Source organism: Ctenopharyngodon idella, chromosome 7, assembly GCF_019924925.1.
Source record: "Ctenopharyngodon idella isolate HZGC_01 chromosome 7, HZGC01, whole genome shotgun sequence".
Lineage (NCBI taxonomy): Eukaryota > Metazoa > Chordata > Actinopteri > Cypriniformes > Xenocyprididae > Ctenopharyngodon > Ctenopharyngodon idella.
In genome coordinates, this window is record NC_067226.1 from 2,139,256 (window position 1) to 2,157,781 (window position 18,526).

Consider the following 18,526-nt stretch of genomic DNA (forward strand, 5'->3'; position numbering starts at 1 on the left):
GGAAGGGCTAAATAAAACACTACTGGATTATTCTTTGTGGGGGTTTTACTGTGTCTTCTGTATTTGAAAGTCTCAGAATGTACAGCTTCTCACTTCTAATTAGGGTCTCCCTTGTGTTCTCTCTCAGTCTAAGCTGAAGCAGTTAGAGCAGGAGGCTCACCAGGCTGCAGGTCAAAAGTTCTTGGTGTCCAGCAGTGCTCAGCTTAGACTGGTCAGTGTTTTCGAGTGGCTTTGCAAAACCTGACAGTATTTTATTTTTTTCCAAAATGTTGTCTATTTGGTAGGTCACTAGCTTTTGAAACAAGGTCTTGTGCACGATCAGTTCATCTTGTTCTGACTTTTGGTCTGATGACAGATAAGTGTATAGTGTAAATGTGGATTACAAACCTCTCCTCTTTTTAGATCCTGTTCGAGAAGCTGCGTTTACATGAACTTTGTGGGAATAAGAAGCTTCCCAAAACAATCAAACAACAGCAGTCTACATCAGAAACAGCTGTGAGCACACATTTAATGTCCTTATATATGCAGATAAACATGAGTGATGGTCTCATGGATGTTATTGTTTATATTTAAAGGGTTAGTTCACCCAAAAATGAAATTTCTGTCATTAAGTACTCACCCTCATGTCGTTCCACACCTGTAAGACCTTTGTTCATCTTCGGAACACAAATTAAGATATTTTTGATGAAATCCGAGGGTATCTGATCCGCACATAGGCAGGAACGTCATTGCACCTTTTGACGACCAGAAAGGTTTTTGAAACCATAACATTAAGGTTGAACATTAAGTTCAACCTTAATGTTATGAAGCGACGAGAATACTTTTTGTGCGCAAAAACAACGACTTTATTCAACAATTTGAACCGTTGTCATATGTAGTGAACTCAGTGCAGGCTTCTGTGTTTACGTCCAAACGCCAACTCAGTAATGGCTGAAGCTGAACATGTGAGCAGCACGACGCATGCATGTGATGCTGACACAGGAACCGGCCAATAATGATCCGGCATTAGGACCTTAAACAAGGAAGCCTGCACTGAGTTCCCTACGTATGACAACAGTTCAAATTGTTGAATAAAGTCGTTATTTTTGTTTTGTTTTTATGCACAAAGTATTCTCGTCGCTTCATAACATTAAGGTTGAACTACTGTAGTCACATTGACTATTTTAACCATGGTTTTAACTACCTTTCTGTATGTCAAAAGGTGCAATGATGTTGCTGCCTCTGTGTGGATCAGAAACCCTCTGATTTTATATATCTTAATTTGTGATCCAAAGATGAACAAAGGTCTTATGGGTATGGAACGACATGAGGGTACTTAATGACAGAAATTTCTTTTTTGGGTGAACTAACCCTTTAATTGTTGTCCACACCAATCTTAATGCTTAGTTTGCAATTTTTAATGATTAACCGTGCATATCAAATTCTCAGATTACCTGATGCACAACATTTTTTAGGTATGCAGCATAAGTCAAATTGCTCATAGGCTACAGAAGTTTTTCTTAAATCTTATCCTTTTAAATGTTTTAGATCATTTTCTCTAGCACACCTTTTGACACATGATGTCTGATTCTCTCACTAAAAAAATTAAAAGTGGAGTGTATCTATTTTGTATAATTCAGCTTAAAGGCACAATATGTAAGATTTTTTGGATTAAAATATCCACAAACCAATAGAACAGTGTTATATATTTTGATGACTTGTGTAATTTACATTATCCCGAATGTTTCCAAGAATGTTTAAATCCAGAGAAATACCCAATTATAACCAGGGCACGGACCATGTCCATGTGTCATCTATCAATGACATACCTGCGTTACCCTTGGTTTCCTTGGTTTATTTTGTAGAAACCGTGGAAACACCAAAGACGCTTTAATATATTATGTTTTATTGGACAGGTGAGTAACTGTTTGGATGGATACATTCATTGACAGAAAACGAATCATGTTATATTATTTAAATCTTGTTTTCTTGATTTACAGCGAGTACCATGTTTTACCATTCCTAATATCGATCTAGCTTACTGCAGTGTGCATTAAGTGTCTCATAGCAGCTGCCGAGCAAACGCAGAGTAGCACTATTCATTAGCAATTGCTCCTGCTCTGCTTCATACTACAGTAATGTTAATAATCTCATCTATGAACATGATTTCTGCCCGAGTCTCATGCCGATTCTTTTCCACCGGCTGTAGACGTGAAGACAACACTTTCCATGATTCTGCAAAATCAAGGCGTCATCAAGCTACGCTTTTGTTTTGAATAAGCAACCTCTAGCGGTGAAAATTTACATAGTGTGCCTTTAATTGACCCTTTTCATTGTTTTTTCTGCACTCTATTATAGCTATTACAACTACAGAAGCTGCATCCACTGCCCAAAATCATACTGGAATACAGACAGATTCACAAAATCAAGACTGCATTTGTGGATGGCATTTTGTCTTGTACGAGCAAGGTGAAACATTTCACATGTAGACAAGAAATCAAACCATATAAAATTAGATTTTAAGGGAGTTTTCACACTTGAGTCCTCTTTAAAAAAAACAAACAAACTCAGACCCCTATAAGTGGACAAAGAGGTGAACCAAGTGAAAAAGGACCCAGTTCTCTTTATGTTCACACACTGTCCTTGAAAGAGGACTCAGATCATTTTTTGGTCCACTTTAGTAGGAATGTGGTCTCAGACCTCTTTGTGTTCATACTGTTGCTTTTTGAATCTTGTCCAGTTCAGTGTTTGATGGCTTGACCCTATGGCCTTCAGAATTTGATCCCATTCACTTACATTGTATGTGCCTCACTAACCAAGAAATTTGTTTGTAAAGATTATTATTTATTATTTTGTAAAACGACATTGCTACAAATGCTCTTGAATGAGCTTAAGTTGTTTATCTTTTGCACAAAAATATAAATTTTATTGCAATATTACATCCATATTCTTGCAGTATATCACACATCCATCTTTGTAAACAACATTTATTTGAATTGTTTTTCTTGAATCATGTTTTTTAATTGCAGAAGGCAATGATAACATCAGCATAGAAAAAAACAAGGACAAATACAATAAAAGAAAGATGCAAATGAAATAAACTGCTTTAAATTTTCCATGTATAGTAGATATACCTAAAAGCAGCATTCAAGTAAGAAATTGAATAATCAAATGAAAAAATAAAAATGCATATTCTCCACTTTATGAATAAAATGTGATTCTACTGATTGTTTTATTAGGTTTAAGAACTACAGTAATGCATGGATCCAGTATACTGATAATATACAGGTGCTGGTCATATAATTAGAATATCATCAAAAAGTTCATTTTTTTATTATAAATTATTTTTAAAAATGAAACTTTCATATATTCTAGATTCCCTACATGTAAAGTAAAACATTTCAAAAGTTTTTTTTTTTAATTTTTATGATTAGAGCGTACAGCTCATGAAAGTCCAAAATCCAGTATTTCAAAATATTAGAATATTTCCTAAAATCAATCAAAAAATGGATTTGCAAAACAGAAAAGTTCAAGTTCTTTAAAGTATGTTCTTTTGTGCACTCAATACTTGATCGGCAGGACATATTACAGCAAATGACTTGCTCCTAGCACAAATTACTGCATCAGTGAAGTGTGGCATGGAAGTGATCAGCCTGTGGCACTGCTGAGGCACTATTGAGCCTTCAGATCATCTGTATATTGTTGGATCGACTGTTTCTCATCTTTCTCTTGAAAATATCCCATAGATTCAGGTCAGGCATATTGGCTGGCCAATAAAGCACAGTAATATCATGGTCAGCAAACCACTTGGAAGTGGTTTTTGCACTGTGGGCAGGTGCTAAAGTCCTGCTGGAAAAGGAAATCAGCATCTCCATAAAGCTTGTCAGCAGATGGAAGCATAAAGTGCTTCAAAATCTCCTGGAAGATGGCTGCATTGACTTTGCACTTGATAAAACACAATGGACCAACACCAGCAGACGTCACGCCCCCCCCCAAATCATTATTGACTTCAGAAACTTCACACTAGACTTCAAGCAGCTTGGATTCTGTGCCTCTCCAGTCTTCCTTCAGACTCTGGGACCATGATTTCAACATGAAATGCAAAATTTACTTTTATCTGAAAAGAGGACTTTCGACCACTGTTCACTGTCCAGTTCTTTTTCTCCTTAGCCCAGGTAAGATGCTTCTGACATTGTCTCTGGTTCAGAAGTGGCTTGGTAGTCCTTTTCCTGAAGATGTCTGAGTGTGGTGACTCTTGATGCGCTGACTCCGGCTTCATTCTACTCATTGTGAAGTTCTCCCAAGTGTTTGAATCGGCTTTACTTGACAGTATTGTCAAGCTTGCGGTCATCCCTGTTGCTTGTGCACCTTTGCCTACCCAATTTCTTCCTTCCAGTCAACTTTGCATTTAATATGCTTTGATATTTCACTCTGTAAACAGCCACCCCATTCAGTAATGACCTTCTGTGACTTACTCTCTTTGTGGAGGGTGTCAATGATTGTCTCCTGGACCATTGCCAAGTCAGCAGTCTTCCCCATTAGTGTGGTTTAAAAAAACAAAAGATACCCGGATTTTATACTGTAGGGATGGTCATTTAATGAAACTCAAATGTAAATATTCTAATATTTTGAGATACTGGATTTTGGAATTTCATTAGCTGTACGCTCTAATCAACAAATTTACAAAAAAAAACTTTTGAAATGTTTTACTTTACATGTAGGGAATCTAGAATATATGAAAGTTTCATTTTTTTAAATAATTTACAATAAAAAAATTAATTTTTTCACGATATTCTAATTATATGACCAGCACCTGTATAATATAATATGTGTGATTTCTTTCCCAGATACATTTACTTAAGACAAAGCCTGTTTATGTGAACCTAGAGTGTTTTGACACTTTAAATGCAATAAGACACTACAGATTGTTCAGTTTAGTACAAGCGCTGTGACAGCTGGTTTTCTGCGCATGCGCTAGGTGTGCACGCTTGTAAAACCATATATAAAAAAAAATTAAACTGGCAAGGCATGCAGGCGCATCTCTCTTACACAGTTGGGAAGCAGTTAAAATCGCAACAAACAAGTGTACGTTGTGAACAAATAATTTGTAGAGACCTGAGAGAAGACGTAGCCATGATGAACTGCTGATTTGTACGGAGGCATCTGATGACCAAACTACTTTGGAACGGAAAAATCAAGCGAGCCCAGAGCAGGTTGTGTTCAGATTGCGTTTTTAGTGAACCGTACTCAGACGACCTCCTGAGTTGGTCTCGGTTCAGTTCATTTTTAAGGGGTCTGGAATTGTTTGGAGCGTTTACATATTGGCCAAAAATCATGCGAACCCCGCTCAGACCCCTGACAAGGACCAAGTGTGAAAACACCCTAAAACATGCCTTTTTATTGTACTGTTGTATTTCTTATCTCCATCCTTTAGTATACATTTTTATTATTTTTATTTTATTTTTTTAATTATTTATTTTACTTGTTTTATCCAATGTTTTCCATTTATTTATCTGTATAGTATTTTTTTGTTTGTTTGTTTCTTTTTCAGCCTGTTTTTTGAATGTTGTTAATAAATAAATGACTTGACCTGCCACAGCTAATAGTGTCATTGTTTAATAAATTATTTTCTTTATTTCTCTGCTTCTTAGACGTACATTTCTTCCACATGGAATCAGACAAGTACAGTGAGTGGCAGGCTATCTGCTAAACATCCTGTGAGTGCTTCTCCTTTTACCTTTCAACTCTCTATCATTTGCCTGGTTTACTATTGATCCGTCCTCTTTTTTTTTTTTTCTCTCTCCTTCACTTTCCTAGGCATTTTTTCATGCTCTGTTTCTCTTTCACACACATGCACACACCCACATGCCCACTGTTTGTATTTTAAAAAATACAACCCTCAACCCAAATTTTGAACAAAATAATATCTGACACAACCCTTTGATGCCCCATTATATTGTACCATTCTCTCTCTCCCTTTCTTCTCTCTCTCTGTTGTGACAGATAGATAGCTCATCTCTAGATTTGTCTCAGGGTCCAATGTGCACTTGATGTAGAATTTACACTGTTGCAAGTTGCAACACTACACACGCAAAGAGAACATTGTCCTTTAACAATATCTGCTTCCTCCAGGTGCATTTTCAATCCATCAATCAAGTCATTCATTCTTTCTTTAGAATAATTGTGCTTGTCATTATTTTTGACTTCAGTAAATCCCTCAAACCATACGCTTGTCACATACGTTTATAAATGATCTGTCTCCTTCACACTAATTTCAGTCAAGTCACCTCTGGAGGTTTATTCATCTGAGTATTGTACTGTAACCAGTGCATTTAAAAAATTAATTCTGTCAATGAGCTAGCATATAAATGAGCTTCATTAGTTGCTAGGACGAATTAAGAAAAATCATCAGCCTTTAATTGCGGTCTAGGGAAGATTGAGAGCATCCTGACAGGGTACCCATTCACACAGTATGATGCTGAATGACTGTGATGTTAAAGCTGAAATTCACTTTGCAATTTCCTGTTCAGCTTTAATACTTCTCTTTTCCTGTTCCAGTGGGTGAGTTTAGTTTTATATTGTGTCATTAAACCATCAGGGTTTTTTCTTCATTGAAAATATTTTGACGGCCACCAAGATGGATCTTTGTCCCACCAAAGATGTATCTATTCATTTAATGTGATGATACCGGTACAGACGGCTGCTTTGTAGCCAATCGCTGACATATCTGTTGAGCGTGTGAATGCAATGGCCAATCAAATGTGTCAGAATCTGCTCAACACCGCTGAGTTTGTATGAGTTCTGCATGCTTGTAAATATTTTCATTATAACTAACAAAGTATAAACACAATGTCAATAAGAGATTCATTGCACAGCGTAGACAGCTTCATTGAATATAATGGGAGCTTTCGCAAGAGTGCAGCTTTGTGTACCTCGTGTTGTAATTAACAGCTTCAGTAATTATAATGGCAGCGATCTTTGCTCACTTTCTGAAAATATTTTTCATTCTGCTAACTACACATTGAAAAGTTTTTGGTTTGAAAACTGTATGTAACCCTTTGCGGTCTGAGGTGTTTTTGGGGCCCTGGAGATGTTTTGACATGCCTTGACATTTGTGGTTTTTTTCAATAACTTAAAATATTTTCATGACTTTATATATGACTACACTATGTCCAGCACTATGTCTGCTACGGTAATATCGAAGTATCATGTATGTATGAGTTTGTTTAAAAATTGTTTATCCGTGGTTAGTGAAAAATCCTTTTTTTTTTTTTTTTTTTATTCCCTGAAATAAGGCCATAAAACACAGACTGAACCTATTTTCACAAGACTTTTGATAACTGGCTCTTGTAGACTAGAATATTTACTAGAGATCGACCGATATATCGATTTACCGATGTTTTCCCCGATATTTAAGCATATCGGGTTTTGTAATATCGGATTTACCGATAAATGCCGCCATCATGTGGGTGTTTTGAGAATTCCGTGCAGGATTGCCATTACAGCGCATCTGAGGGGAGACGAGACAACGGCATGCACAGGTAAAGTATACTTACCTGCTTTGCTGTAATTAGTAAACTTTATTTAACATAACAGCCATTAATGCACAAATTAGATGTGTTACATAAATGCCTGAAATGTAGCTAGTTTATGCAGCTTGTCTCTAAGAAATAGAGACAAGCTCACGGAGTGTCCAAATAAAGATGTAACTTTGCATGAATTAAATAATACAGCCATGATGAGCACATGTTGGGAAAAAAAAAGCACTGAATTTAATTCTCTCTCTGTTGTCCATGCTCATCATTAGTCTCGTGAAGTCGTCTGCATTTTGCTGTTCACTCAGCGGGTTGTTTAGGAAATGCTCCAGCACGGCCACCGAATGTAACTTTTAACAAGATTCACTTGTTTAAAACATCATAATTATATAAACGTTGGTTTATTTAACCATTAATTCGCTAATAAAACAAGTAAACCAAGTAAACACAAATCTGTGGAAATTAATTATTTATTATCTCCACGAGCGATCGCAGTTTGTGTAAATGCATAGATAAACAGCGCTTTGTCAGCAGCATTATTTCATAATCTAGAACGACAAAAACATTATTAATAATTCTGATATAACATACCAGTTGAGAAATGCAATAAAATATGATGTTTTGTTTGTTATATTCTAATATTCCAGAGAATATTATTCAGTTATTTAACATTATCCAGCGAATTATTCTTCACTCTTTAGCCTATTAAACAGCTTATAACTCTACTAAAACTGTAGTTTAAAATGAAGTATTACATTTCTGCAAAGTTGATGTGATTCCTGTCTTTAATTTATTTTCTCCATTTGAAAACATTAGACATTCTACATTTATTTGGCTTACTGTTAACATTAGTGTTGCTGCTGATGCTTTTTATAATTAAAATTATTTTTGTAATATGAAGATTAAAATTAACAAAATTTATTGGTGTATAAATAAGATTTGTTTTCTATGCAAGGAGGGAGTGATTGTGTGACGAGCAGGGCGGGCGAGAGCCGTGAGGGAACGGCGCGAGGCCGGTGACGCGAGTGATAACGAGCATCAGCTGCGAGTCGCACTGGCCTCGAATCTCTCCGGAAGCATAAAAGGGGAGCGACGACAGTGAAGGACGAGAGAGGACCAGGCCTGGACTTTATTGTATGGTTTTATTATGTTTGTGTGGCCGGCAGACGTCCGTGAGGGTCTGCCGGCATTACTTTCGTTTTGTTCTTTGTTTATTTAATATTAAAGTTATGTTGAATGTTCGCCAGTTCCCGCCTCCTTCTTCCCGTATATACGAACTGTGTTACATAAAATAAAGTCCAGGCCTGGTCCTCTCTCATCCTTCACTGTCGTCGCTCCCCTTTTATGCTTCCGGAGCTCCTCCGTGAGAGATTCGAGGCCGTTCCCTCACGGCTCTCGTCCGCCCTGCTCGTCACAGATTGTTATTAATAAAATGGTTTGTGCAGTTCAGTGGTGTTGTAATCGTGTCAAAAACACGAAGTATAACAGTAAATAAATATCGGTTCTGCATTTCGGTTGTCGGGCACATAAACACAAAAATTATCGGTATCAGTTCTAAAAAATCAATATCGGTCGATCACTAATTTATACTCCAAAATGATGTGAAAATCCTCCTGAGCACTCATTCACATAAAACAATACATTTATTTAAATTTGTAAGACAAATTTTGTGTCAGAAAGACTGTATGTGAGGAGGCGTGAATCATCATGAATATTGAGTGTTTCACACCAGGGAAAACAAAGACTCTCCCCTAATGGGCCTTTCGATGTCAATGGAGCTGGGACAAAGAAAGAATGTGAGGAGATCAGAAGAATGGCTTTTTTAATTGTATTTTATTAACAACATTATAATATAATATATATATATATATATATATATATATATATATATATAATATACAGTGGTGGTCAGAATTATTGGCACCCTTGGTAAATATAATCAAAGATGACTGTAAAAATAAATCTGCATTGTTTATCCTTTTATCCTATCTTTAATTCATAAAATTAGCAAAATTCTAACCTTTCATTGATGGAAGATGACCATTCCTTCATGCAGAATCTCTCCAGATCCTTCAGATTCCCAGCTCCATGTTGGTGCTTCTTCTCTTCAGTTCACTCCACTCATTTTCTTGAGGGTTCAGGTCAGGGGACTGGGATGGCCATGGCAGAAGCTTCATTTTGTTCTCAGTGACACATTTTTGTGTTGATTTTGATGTTTGTTTTGGATCATTGTCCTGATGGAAGAGCCAACCACGGCCCATTATTGGATTTCTAGCAAAAGCGGTCAGGTTTTGATTTCTTTTATCTGTTGGTATTTGATAGAATCCATGATACCATATATCTGAACAAGATGTCCAGGACCTCCAGCAGAAAAATAGGCCTACAACATTAAAAATCCAGCAGTATATTTATCTGTGGGCATGGGGTACTTTTTATCCACGTGTGCACCAAACCCATCTAGTGGGTTTGCTTCCAAAAAGCTTTTTTTTTTTTATCTGACCATAGAAGCTGGCCCCGTTTGAAGTTCCAGCCAGAGGATTTTTCTTGAAACCCTGCCGAACAACTTGTGGGGATGTAGGTGCTGTTTGATCATTTTTAGGCTTTCTGAGACTCAAGACTCAACTAATCTCTGCAATTCTCCAGCTGTGATCCTTGGAGAGTCTTTGGCCACTCAAACTCTCCTCCTCACTGCGCATTAGGACAATTTAGACACACGTCCTCTTCCAGGCAGATTTGAAACATCTTTAGTTTAGGAACTTCTTAATTATTGCCCTGATGGTGGAAATGGGGATTTTCAATGCTTTAGCTATTTTCTTACAGCCACTTTCTATTTTGTGAAGCTCAACAATCTTTTGCTGCACATCAGAACTATATTCTTTGTTTTATCTCATTGTGATGAATGATTAAGGGAATTTGGCTTTTGTGTTTCCTCATGTTTATACTCCTGTGGAACAGGAAGTCATGGTTGGACAATTTCATGTTCATGATCACCCTGGTGTGCTAAAAAAAATTTAAATATGAATGGGAATATACTTCAGAGATATTTTACTCATAAAAAAATTCTAGGGGTGCCAATAATTGTGGCCAACATATTTTGGAGAAAAACATTTTTTTCATAATGTGATTTTTTTTTTTTTTTTTTTTTTTTGCCCCCACTTTCAATTCTTTTCCTTCAATGAAAGGTTAGATTTTTGCTAATTTTGTGAAATAAAGATCAAAAGGATAAACAATGCAGATTTATTTTTATAGTCATCTTTGATCATATTTACCAAGGGTGCCAATAATTCTGACCACCACTGTATATATAATTAGGTCAAAGTCATATTATTGAGCACAGAGTCACACAACTTTGTCATTCCTGAAACAGTTCCTGTTCAACTGGAGAAATAAGCAAACATACCTGGCATGTCCAGTGTGTGTGTGTTTTTTTTGTTTTTGTTTTTTTAAGGCTATTTGTTATACACTGAAGAAAAAAACAAGCCCACCATGAGTAGTGAGCTTGTTTTACCATGTTTATCTCAGTCCAGTGTAGTTGAACTTGCTGATGTAGGTACAGCGCTCTCAAAGAAAAATAGTTTGAAGAGACTCATATGAAAGTTTGTGTCAGCAGGACTCATCTGTGGTGCAGGCATCTGGTCACTAAAAAAAAAAATCTATCTATCTATATATATATATATATATATATATCAGGGGCATTTCCTCCGAGGATGCAAGGGAGGCAGTGCCACCTCAAAAAAAAATAAAAAATAGGATGAGAAAATAATCCATATTACATATAAAACAACACAAATATTACAAATTATGACATTAAAAAGAGCACAAGTCACTCATATTTCTAAAGGAACACTGCCCAACAGCGACACCCGCAGGTAAAGTTACAGCAGGAGTCATGCCTCCCTTTCCACTAATAGAAAACCATTTGACCCCCTATAACGTGCGGTGGGTTTTGTGGGGGGTAATTGAGAATGAATGGGGGAAAGTCACGTGAGAGGAGGCAATGTCTCCATCGCACTATGATTGGATGTGATTGGTTTGTGCAATAAATCCCACCTCTTGTTTACGTGCACGTTCCGTGCGTCAGTTTGAATAAAGAAATGATGGCGTCAATGGGAAGACTAATTGAAAAGTAAGTAAACAGATCACCCAGTTAGATATCACTGCTTTATGTCACGTCAAAATCAAACTTGAAATGGACTGAAAACATGATGATTGCGGGGGGTTTTAGTGCAATCAGCTTGGTGAAATTAAAAATACATCTTCGTGTCTGTGACAGACGGTGTTTACGGAGCATGACTGATGATCCAAAATAGCCTAAGTTGACTATTAAAAAGAAAAACATCAATACACAAATGAAATATATTGTTTAAATTGTTACAGCCTTTAGTTATTATTTTGGAATGAACGTAGAAATGCTTTGTAACAGACAAGACGGTTACTAAGTCTTTTGTCTGCAGTTTTCTTCCTCACTGCTAGGGGTGCTATGGTGCCTAAATGAGCTACTTAAGTAAAGGTGGGTCAGTAGAGGAGGTTAGCAGAGTAGCAGCAGTAGAAAGCATGGCTTGACTGCATTTGTGCTATGTCCTGGTTGGGAAATGTTCCATTTCAAGCTCAACTTAAAAAGGACCCTTTATCGGTGACTTTAACACCGCATGTTGAGAGCTAAATATGGATTCAAAGCCCAGATGGATGAAAGCTTGTGGCTTTTGGCTTACCTATGGCTGTACCCGATTGGCAAGAGTCTGGAGATTGAGAAATGTTGTTGTTTGGAGTGAATTCATCACCAATAGTTGGATTATTCATCGGCTAAGGGACAACTTCAACTTTGGACATTGTTTGATGAACTTTGTACCCTCAGATAAGACTCTCACACACACATCCATTTTCACATTATTGAACTGTGCAACCTAATGCCCAATTTTTGCAATGCACCTATCCATTACATTGTTTTGTATAATGTGATTGATTGTCTTTTTCTTGTATTTTCTTTTTGTGGTGATAATTATTTTTGTTGTCATGGGTGTATAAAATAATAGTTGATTCATTTGGTGAGCATCTTTTCCTTCTTAATCTGTTAGGCAAACTGAATCCCCCTTATTTAAGTTGTATAATTAGTTTTGTGTTAGGAAAAACATGAGACGGTTATAGCTTAAAACACTAACTTGATGAGATTGACTTGGTTTTGATAAATAGAACATTACATTGTTAATGTAAAATTACAAAATAGAATTGTATTTGATTTCTTTTTTTCTTTATTGATGTAATGTAATGTTCATTTAACAAGGAAGATGTGTCAACGTTAAGAGTAATGCACATGAATTTACATTTGATTCATAAATTAAAAAATGTGCCTCATTTCAGAACACCACTGCATGTCACTGATAGATAGATAGATATATATATATATATATATATAATATAAATAAAATACATACACACACACCAATCAGACATCACATTATGACCACTGACAGGTGAAGTGAATAACACTGATTATCTCTTCATCACGGCACCTGTTATTGGGTGGGTTATATTAGGCAGCAACTGAACATTTTGTCCTCAAAGTTGATGTGTTAGAAGCAGGAAAAATGGGCAAGCGTAAGGATTTGAGTGAGTTTGACAAGGGCCATATTGTGATGGCTAGACAACTGGGTCAGAGCATCTCCAAAACTGCAGCTCTTGTGGGGTGTTCCCTGTCTGCAGTGCTCAGTATCTATCAAAAGTGGTCCAAGGAAGGAACAGTGGTGAACCGGCAACAGGGTCATGGGCGGCCAAGGCTCATTGATGCACGTGGGGAGCGAAGGCTGGCCTGTGTGGTCCGATCCAACAGATGAGCTACTGTAGCTCAAATTGCTCAAGAAGTTAATTCTGGTTCTGATAGAAAGGTATCAGAATACACAGTGCATCGCAGTTTGTTGCGTATGGGGCTGTATAGCCACAGACCAGTCAGGGTGCCCATGCTGACCCCTGTCCCCCACGAAAAGCGCCAACAGTGGGCACGCAGGCATCAGAACTGGACCACAGAGCAATGGAAGAAGGTGGCCTGGTCTGATGAATCATGTTTTCTTTTACATCACGTGGATGGCCAGGTGCGTATGCGTCGCTTACCTGGGGGACACATGGCACCATGATGCACTATGGGAAGAAAGCAAGCCGGCGGAGGCAGTGTGATGCTTTAGGCAATGTTCTGCTGGGAAACCTTGGGTCCTGCCATCCATGTAGGTGTTACTTTAACACGTACCACCAACCTAAGCATTGTTGCAGACTATGTACACCCTTTCATGGAAACAGTATTCTCTGGTGGCTGTGGCCTCTTTCAGCAGGATAATGCACCCTGCCACATAGCAAAAATGGTTCAGGAATGGTTTGAGGAGCACAACAGTGAGTTTGAGATGTTAACCTTGGCCTCCACATTCCTCAGATCTCAATCCAATCGAGCATCTGTGGGATGAGCTGAACAAACAATTCCGATCCATGGAGGCCCCACCTCGCAACTTACAGGACTTAAAGGATCTGCTGCTAACATCTTGGTGCCAGATACCACAGCACACCTTCAGGGGTCTACTGGAGTCCATGCCTCGACGGGTCAGGGCTGTTTTGGCAGCAAAATGGGGACCAACACCATATTAGGAAGGTGGTCATAATGTTATGCCTGATCGGTGTATATATATATATATATATATAACTGTGAGCATGCTGATATCAGAAGATATTATGTTATTACATTAGCAATCACTAATATTACTCACTCATAACAAAACATGATTTTGTTTTAGACACATTCTTTATGTATTATCATACAGTACAAAACATTTTATATTTTAGAAACTAAATTACTGTTTAGCACATTATAAACATCTGCATTTGAGCAGATATTACAAACCACCTGTTTGAAGCTTGAAAAAAAAAGTGCATCCATCCATCATAAACATACTCCACACAGCTCCGGGGGGTTTAATAAATGCCTTTTGAAGTGAAGCGATGCGTTTGTGTTATCCATATTTAATGTTATCCATATAAAATATCAATATTTAACACGTTATAAAGTAAAATAACTAGCTTCCAAAAGACCACCTTCTGTATTCCACTTACAAAAAAAAAAAAAAAAAGCATAACTGACGTTGTGTAAGCGTTTTGAACTGTGGGAGGCGTTACACTTTCTTCGTAAGTTGAATATGGAAGGCGGTCTGGCGGAAGCTAGTTATTTTACTTTATAACATGTTAAATATGGATATTATTTTTTACACAAACGCATCGCTTCAAAAGGCCTTTATTAACCCCCCGCAGCTGTGTGGAGTGCGTTTATGGTGGATGGATGCACATTTTTGAGCTTCAAACGTGGTTTCCGTGCACTGCCATTATAAAGCTTGGCAGCATCAGGGTGATTATTAATATAACTCTGATTGTATTCATCTGAAAGAAGAAAGTCATACACCTAGGATGTCCTAACTGGGCTCACAGTTGGGTACATTGTGTGTGGATGACCGTGTTCGTCCACCACCCCCGAAGACCATTTTTTGACCCTGCCCCTACACTTTTGCCTTTCATATTTTTCTTTACTTCTTTTCTTGCTCTTACTCTTTCAAAATCCTTCATAAGCAAGTCTAATTCAGAAGCTTTCAGACAATCTGGATTTAAGGAGGATTAGAATCACATTTTTTCATAGCTGATTTTTGTGTTGTAGTCCATGTCTGTGTATTTTGTGAGCGCTTATTCAAATGCTAAATGTTAGTAAAGCTTTGTATGTATTTAGATTTCACATAAATGCTGTTATTTTGAACTTTCTATTCATCAAAGAATCCTAAAAAAAAAAAAAAAAATGTTACACAGCACAACTGTTTTAACATGGAAGAGACAGCAGCCATCACCCTGTAGCCCAAGACTGATTGCCCACTGAAGTTAAGCAGTGTTGAGCCTGGTCAGTACTTGGATGTGAGACCTCCTGGGAAAACTAGGTTGCTGCTGGAAGAGGTGTAACTGACAGCAGTGGGTGCTCACCCTGTGGTCCGTATGTGTCCTAACACCCCAGTATAGTGATGGGGACACTGTCAATAAGCACCATCCTTTGGATGAGATGTAAAACCGAGGTCCTGACTCTCTGTGGTCATTAAAATATTCCAGCATATCCTTGGAAAAAGAGTAGGGGTATAACCCCGGCATCCCAGTCATATTTGCCCGTTGGATTCTGTCCTTCATCATGGCCTCCTAATCATCCCCATATATATACTGGTTAGCTTCATCACTCCATCTCCTCTCCACCAATAAGCTGGTGTGTGGTGGGTGTTCTGGTGCAGTATGGCTCCCATCGCATCATCCAGGTGGATGCTGCACATTGGCGGTGGTTGAGGAGATTCTCCCCTTCCATAAGTAAAGTACTTTACGTGCAGAGAAAAGCACTATATAAATGTAACAAATTGTTGTTGTTGTTGTTGTTGTTGTTGTTGTTGTTGTTGTTGTTGTTGTTGTTGTTGTTGTTGTTGTTGTTGTTGTTGTTGTTGTATGAGAATTAAATGTTTCTTGAGCACCAAGTCAGCAAATTTGAAGGATCATGTGACACTGAAGACTGTAGTAATGACTGCTGAATGACTGTTGCTTTGCCATTACAGGAATAAACTTAATTTTAAAATGTATTAAATTATAATAATATTTTACAATTGTACTGTTTTTACTGTATTTTTGATCAAAGAAATGCAGCCTCGGTGAGCATAAGAGACTTTCAAAAACAAAACAAGAATATTACTGACCCCATACTTTTGAACGGTAGTGTGTGTGTGGTATTTTTCGCTGTATTATTTGGCTTAGTGGTCTATTAACAGCTAGGGCTGTTAGGGATAGCCAAAGTCATGTCCAATCAATAGGTTGTGCATTTTTTGTGGCATGTCTAAAACTCACAACCAGTATTCTCGGGATTTTATTTGTCCATTAGACGTTTTTGGGATGTATATTCAATGTTTTGTGATTCTCTTCCTGCTATTGGTGAAACTTGAATGCTGTTTCTGCTATGCTGCAGAGGGGGCGGCTGCCTTGTGCTGGTATCTTTCTGTAACACACACACTCGCACTTTCTTTCTTGCTTTTTTTTTCTTCTCACATCCCCTTTGTCTATGAACACGCACACAAATCTGCCTAGGCACAAATGAAGCAGGCTGGCAGCAACTCTTTTCAACTTTAATACAGATTTGCTTAAGGCAAAGCTTTTGCAGGCTTTAGAGTCATAACAAAAAATGAGCTGCCTTTGGATCAGAATCCCGCAAGTGTTCTTGAACAGACGGCCAGACATTTCTATTCCATCCAGAGACAAACACGGACTCCTTGGACAATCACACCAAAGAACAGCAGAATAAGGACAGAAGTCTTCACTTTCATCTTGATTTCTTTGTCTCTTCTTTCTGTCTTTTTACTGTTCGTATCACATGATTTTTAGGACTATATATATATATATATATATATATATATATATATATATATATATATATATAATATGGTCCTGAAAATCATGCGATGTTCAGAATAGCTTTGCTTTTTTCATTATTCAATGCTTACCATTTAAACACTCTCTCAGGGTGTTTTCACAGTGCAATTAGACAAACTCAAATAAACATGAGAACTAATTCTCTCCATATGTGAAGAGTTTCCATTCGGTGAGTCAGTGTTGTGGTGGGTGTTGCATCTGAGTGATGTATGGCTTTCCTCTAGTCATTTGAAGTTGACTGTACCAAAGCATCACAGGGATGTGTGTAATAACACTGCTTCAGGGTGTGTGACTCACTGTGTATGTGTGTGAGCTGATTAAATTTTCCTCTGAAACAGAGAGCAGGCAGGAATACATTTGTGTGTTAGATAAAGAGATGTGTGCCATGTTTGCCCCCCCCCCACACACACACACACACGCACGCGCATCTTGAGAATATTCTGTACTCAGCACAATACTGTCATCTCTCTTCACTGACTGCGCTATGCATCGCAGAGATCTTTCTGAAGTGCTCTGTCAACATTTCATGAACACTTGGCATCAACTTTGAGAAATGTCCTGTCTGCATTAAAGGGTTAGTTCACCCAAAAATGAAATTTCTGTCATTAATTACTCACCCTCATGTCGTTCCACACCCGTAAGACCTTCGTTCATCTTCGGAACACACATTAAGATATTTTTGATAAAATGAGTGAGGCCTGCATTGACAGCAAGTTTATTTAAACTTTCAAACGCCCAGAAAGGTACTAAAGATATATTTAAAACAGTTCATGTGACTACAGTGGTTCAACCTTAATATTATGAAGTGACAAGAATACTTTTTGTGCGCCAAAAAACAAAATAATGACTTTATTCAACAATATCTAGTGATGGGCGATTTCAAAACACTGCTTCATGAAGCTTCGAAGCTTAATGAATCTTTTGTTTCGAATCAGTGGAGCACCAAAGTCACATGATTTCAGTAAACGAGGCTTCGTTACGTCATAAGTGTTTGAAATTTCAATGGTTCACGTGACTTTGGCAGTTTGATACGCGCTCCGAACCACTGATTCGAAACAAAAGATTCGTAAAGCTTCGAAGCTTCATGAAGCAGTGTTTTGAAATCGGCCGTTATTAGATATTGTTGAATAAAGTCGTTATTTTGTTTTTTTGGCGCACAAAAAGTATTCTCGTCGCTTCATAACATTACGGTTCAACCACTGTAGTCACATGAACTGTTTTAAATATAACTTTAGTACCTTTCTGGGCGTTTGAAAGTGTAAATTAACTTGCTGTCAATGCAGGCCTCACTGAGCCATCGGACTTATCAAAAATATCTTAATTTGTATGAGCTGTGGCCTTTAAATGGAGACAGAAAGTTTGTAATATACAGACCTCTCTGTTTAAGTTGGCATAAAATAAAATTTCACCCTATCTATTTTCTAAATGCATGTTATTGATCTTATTGTGACTGTTTCATCCATGCATGTTTTATTTTTAATATTTTTTTTACTTGTAATTTTTAAACAAAATGTGACTTGATTTTCTAGTGAAACGAAGTTGGA

At 37.5% G+C, this 18,526-nt stretch overlaps 1 protein-coding gene across 1 annotated transcript in view; it reads left to right on the forward strand.

Moving 5' to 3' along the window:
- Nucleotides 1-18,526, forward strand: part of LOC127515583 (DNA polymerase nu-like) — a 48,106-nt gene that overhangs the window by 365 nt on the left and 29,215 nt on the right. Inside the window, exons 2-5 of the mRNA XM_051899407.1 lie at nucleotides 104-211; nucleotides 403-495; nucleotides 2,338-2,448; nucleotides 5,631-5,696. Coding sequence (XP_051755367.1) covers nucleotides 104-211; nucleotides 403-495; nucleotides 2,338-2,448; nucleotides 5,631-5,696 — 378 coding nt within the window. The remainder of the gene's footprint in view (nucleotides 1-103; nucleotides 212-402; nucleotides 496-2,337; nucleotides 2,449-5,630; nucleotides 5,697-18,526) is intronic.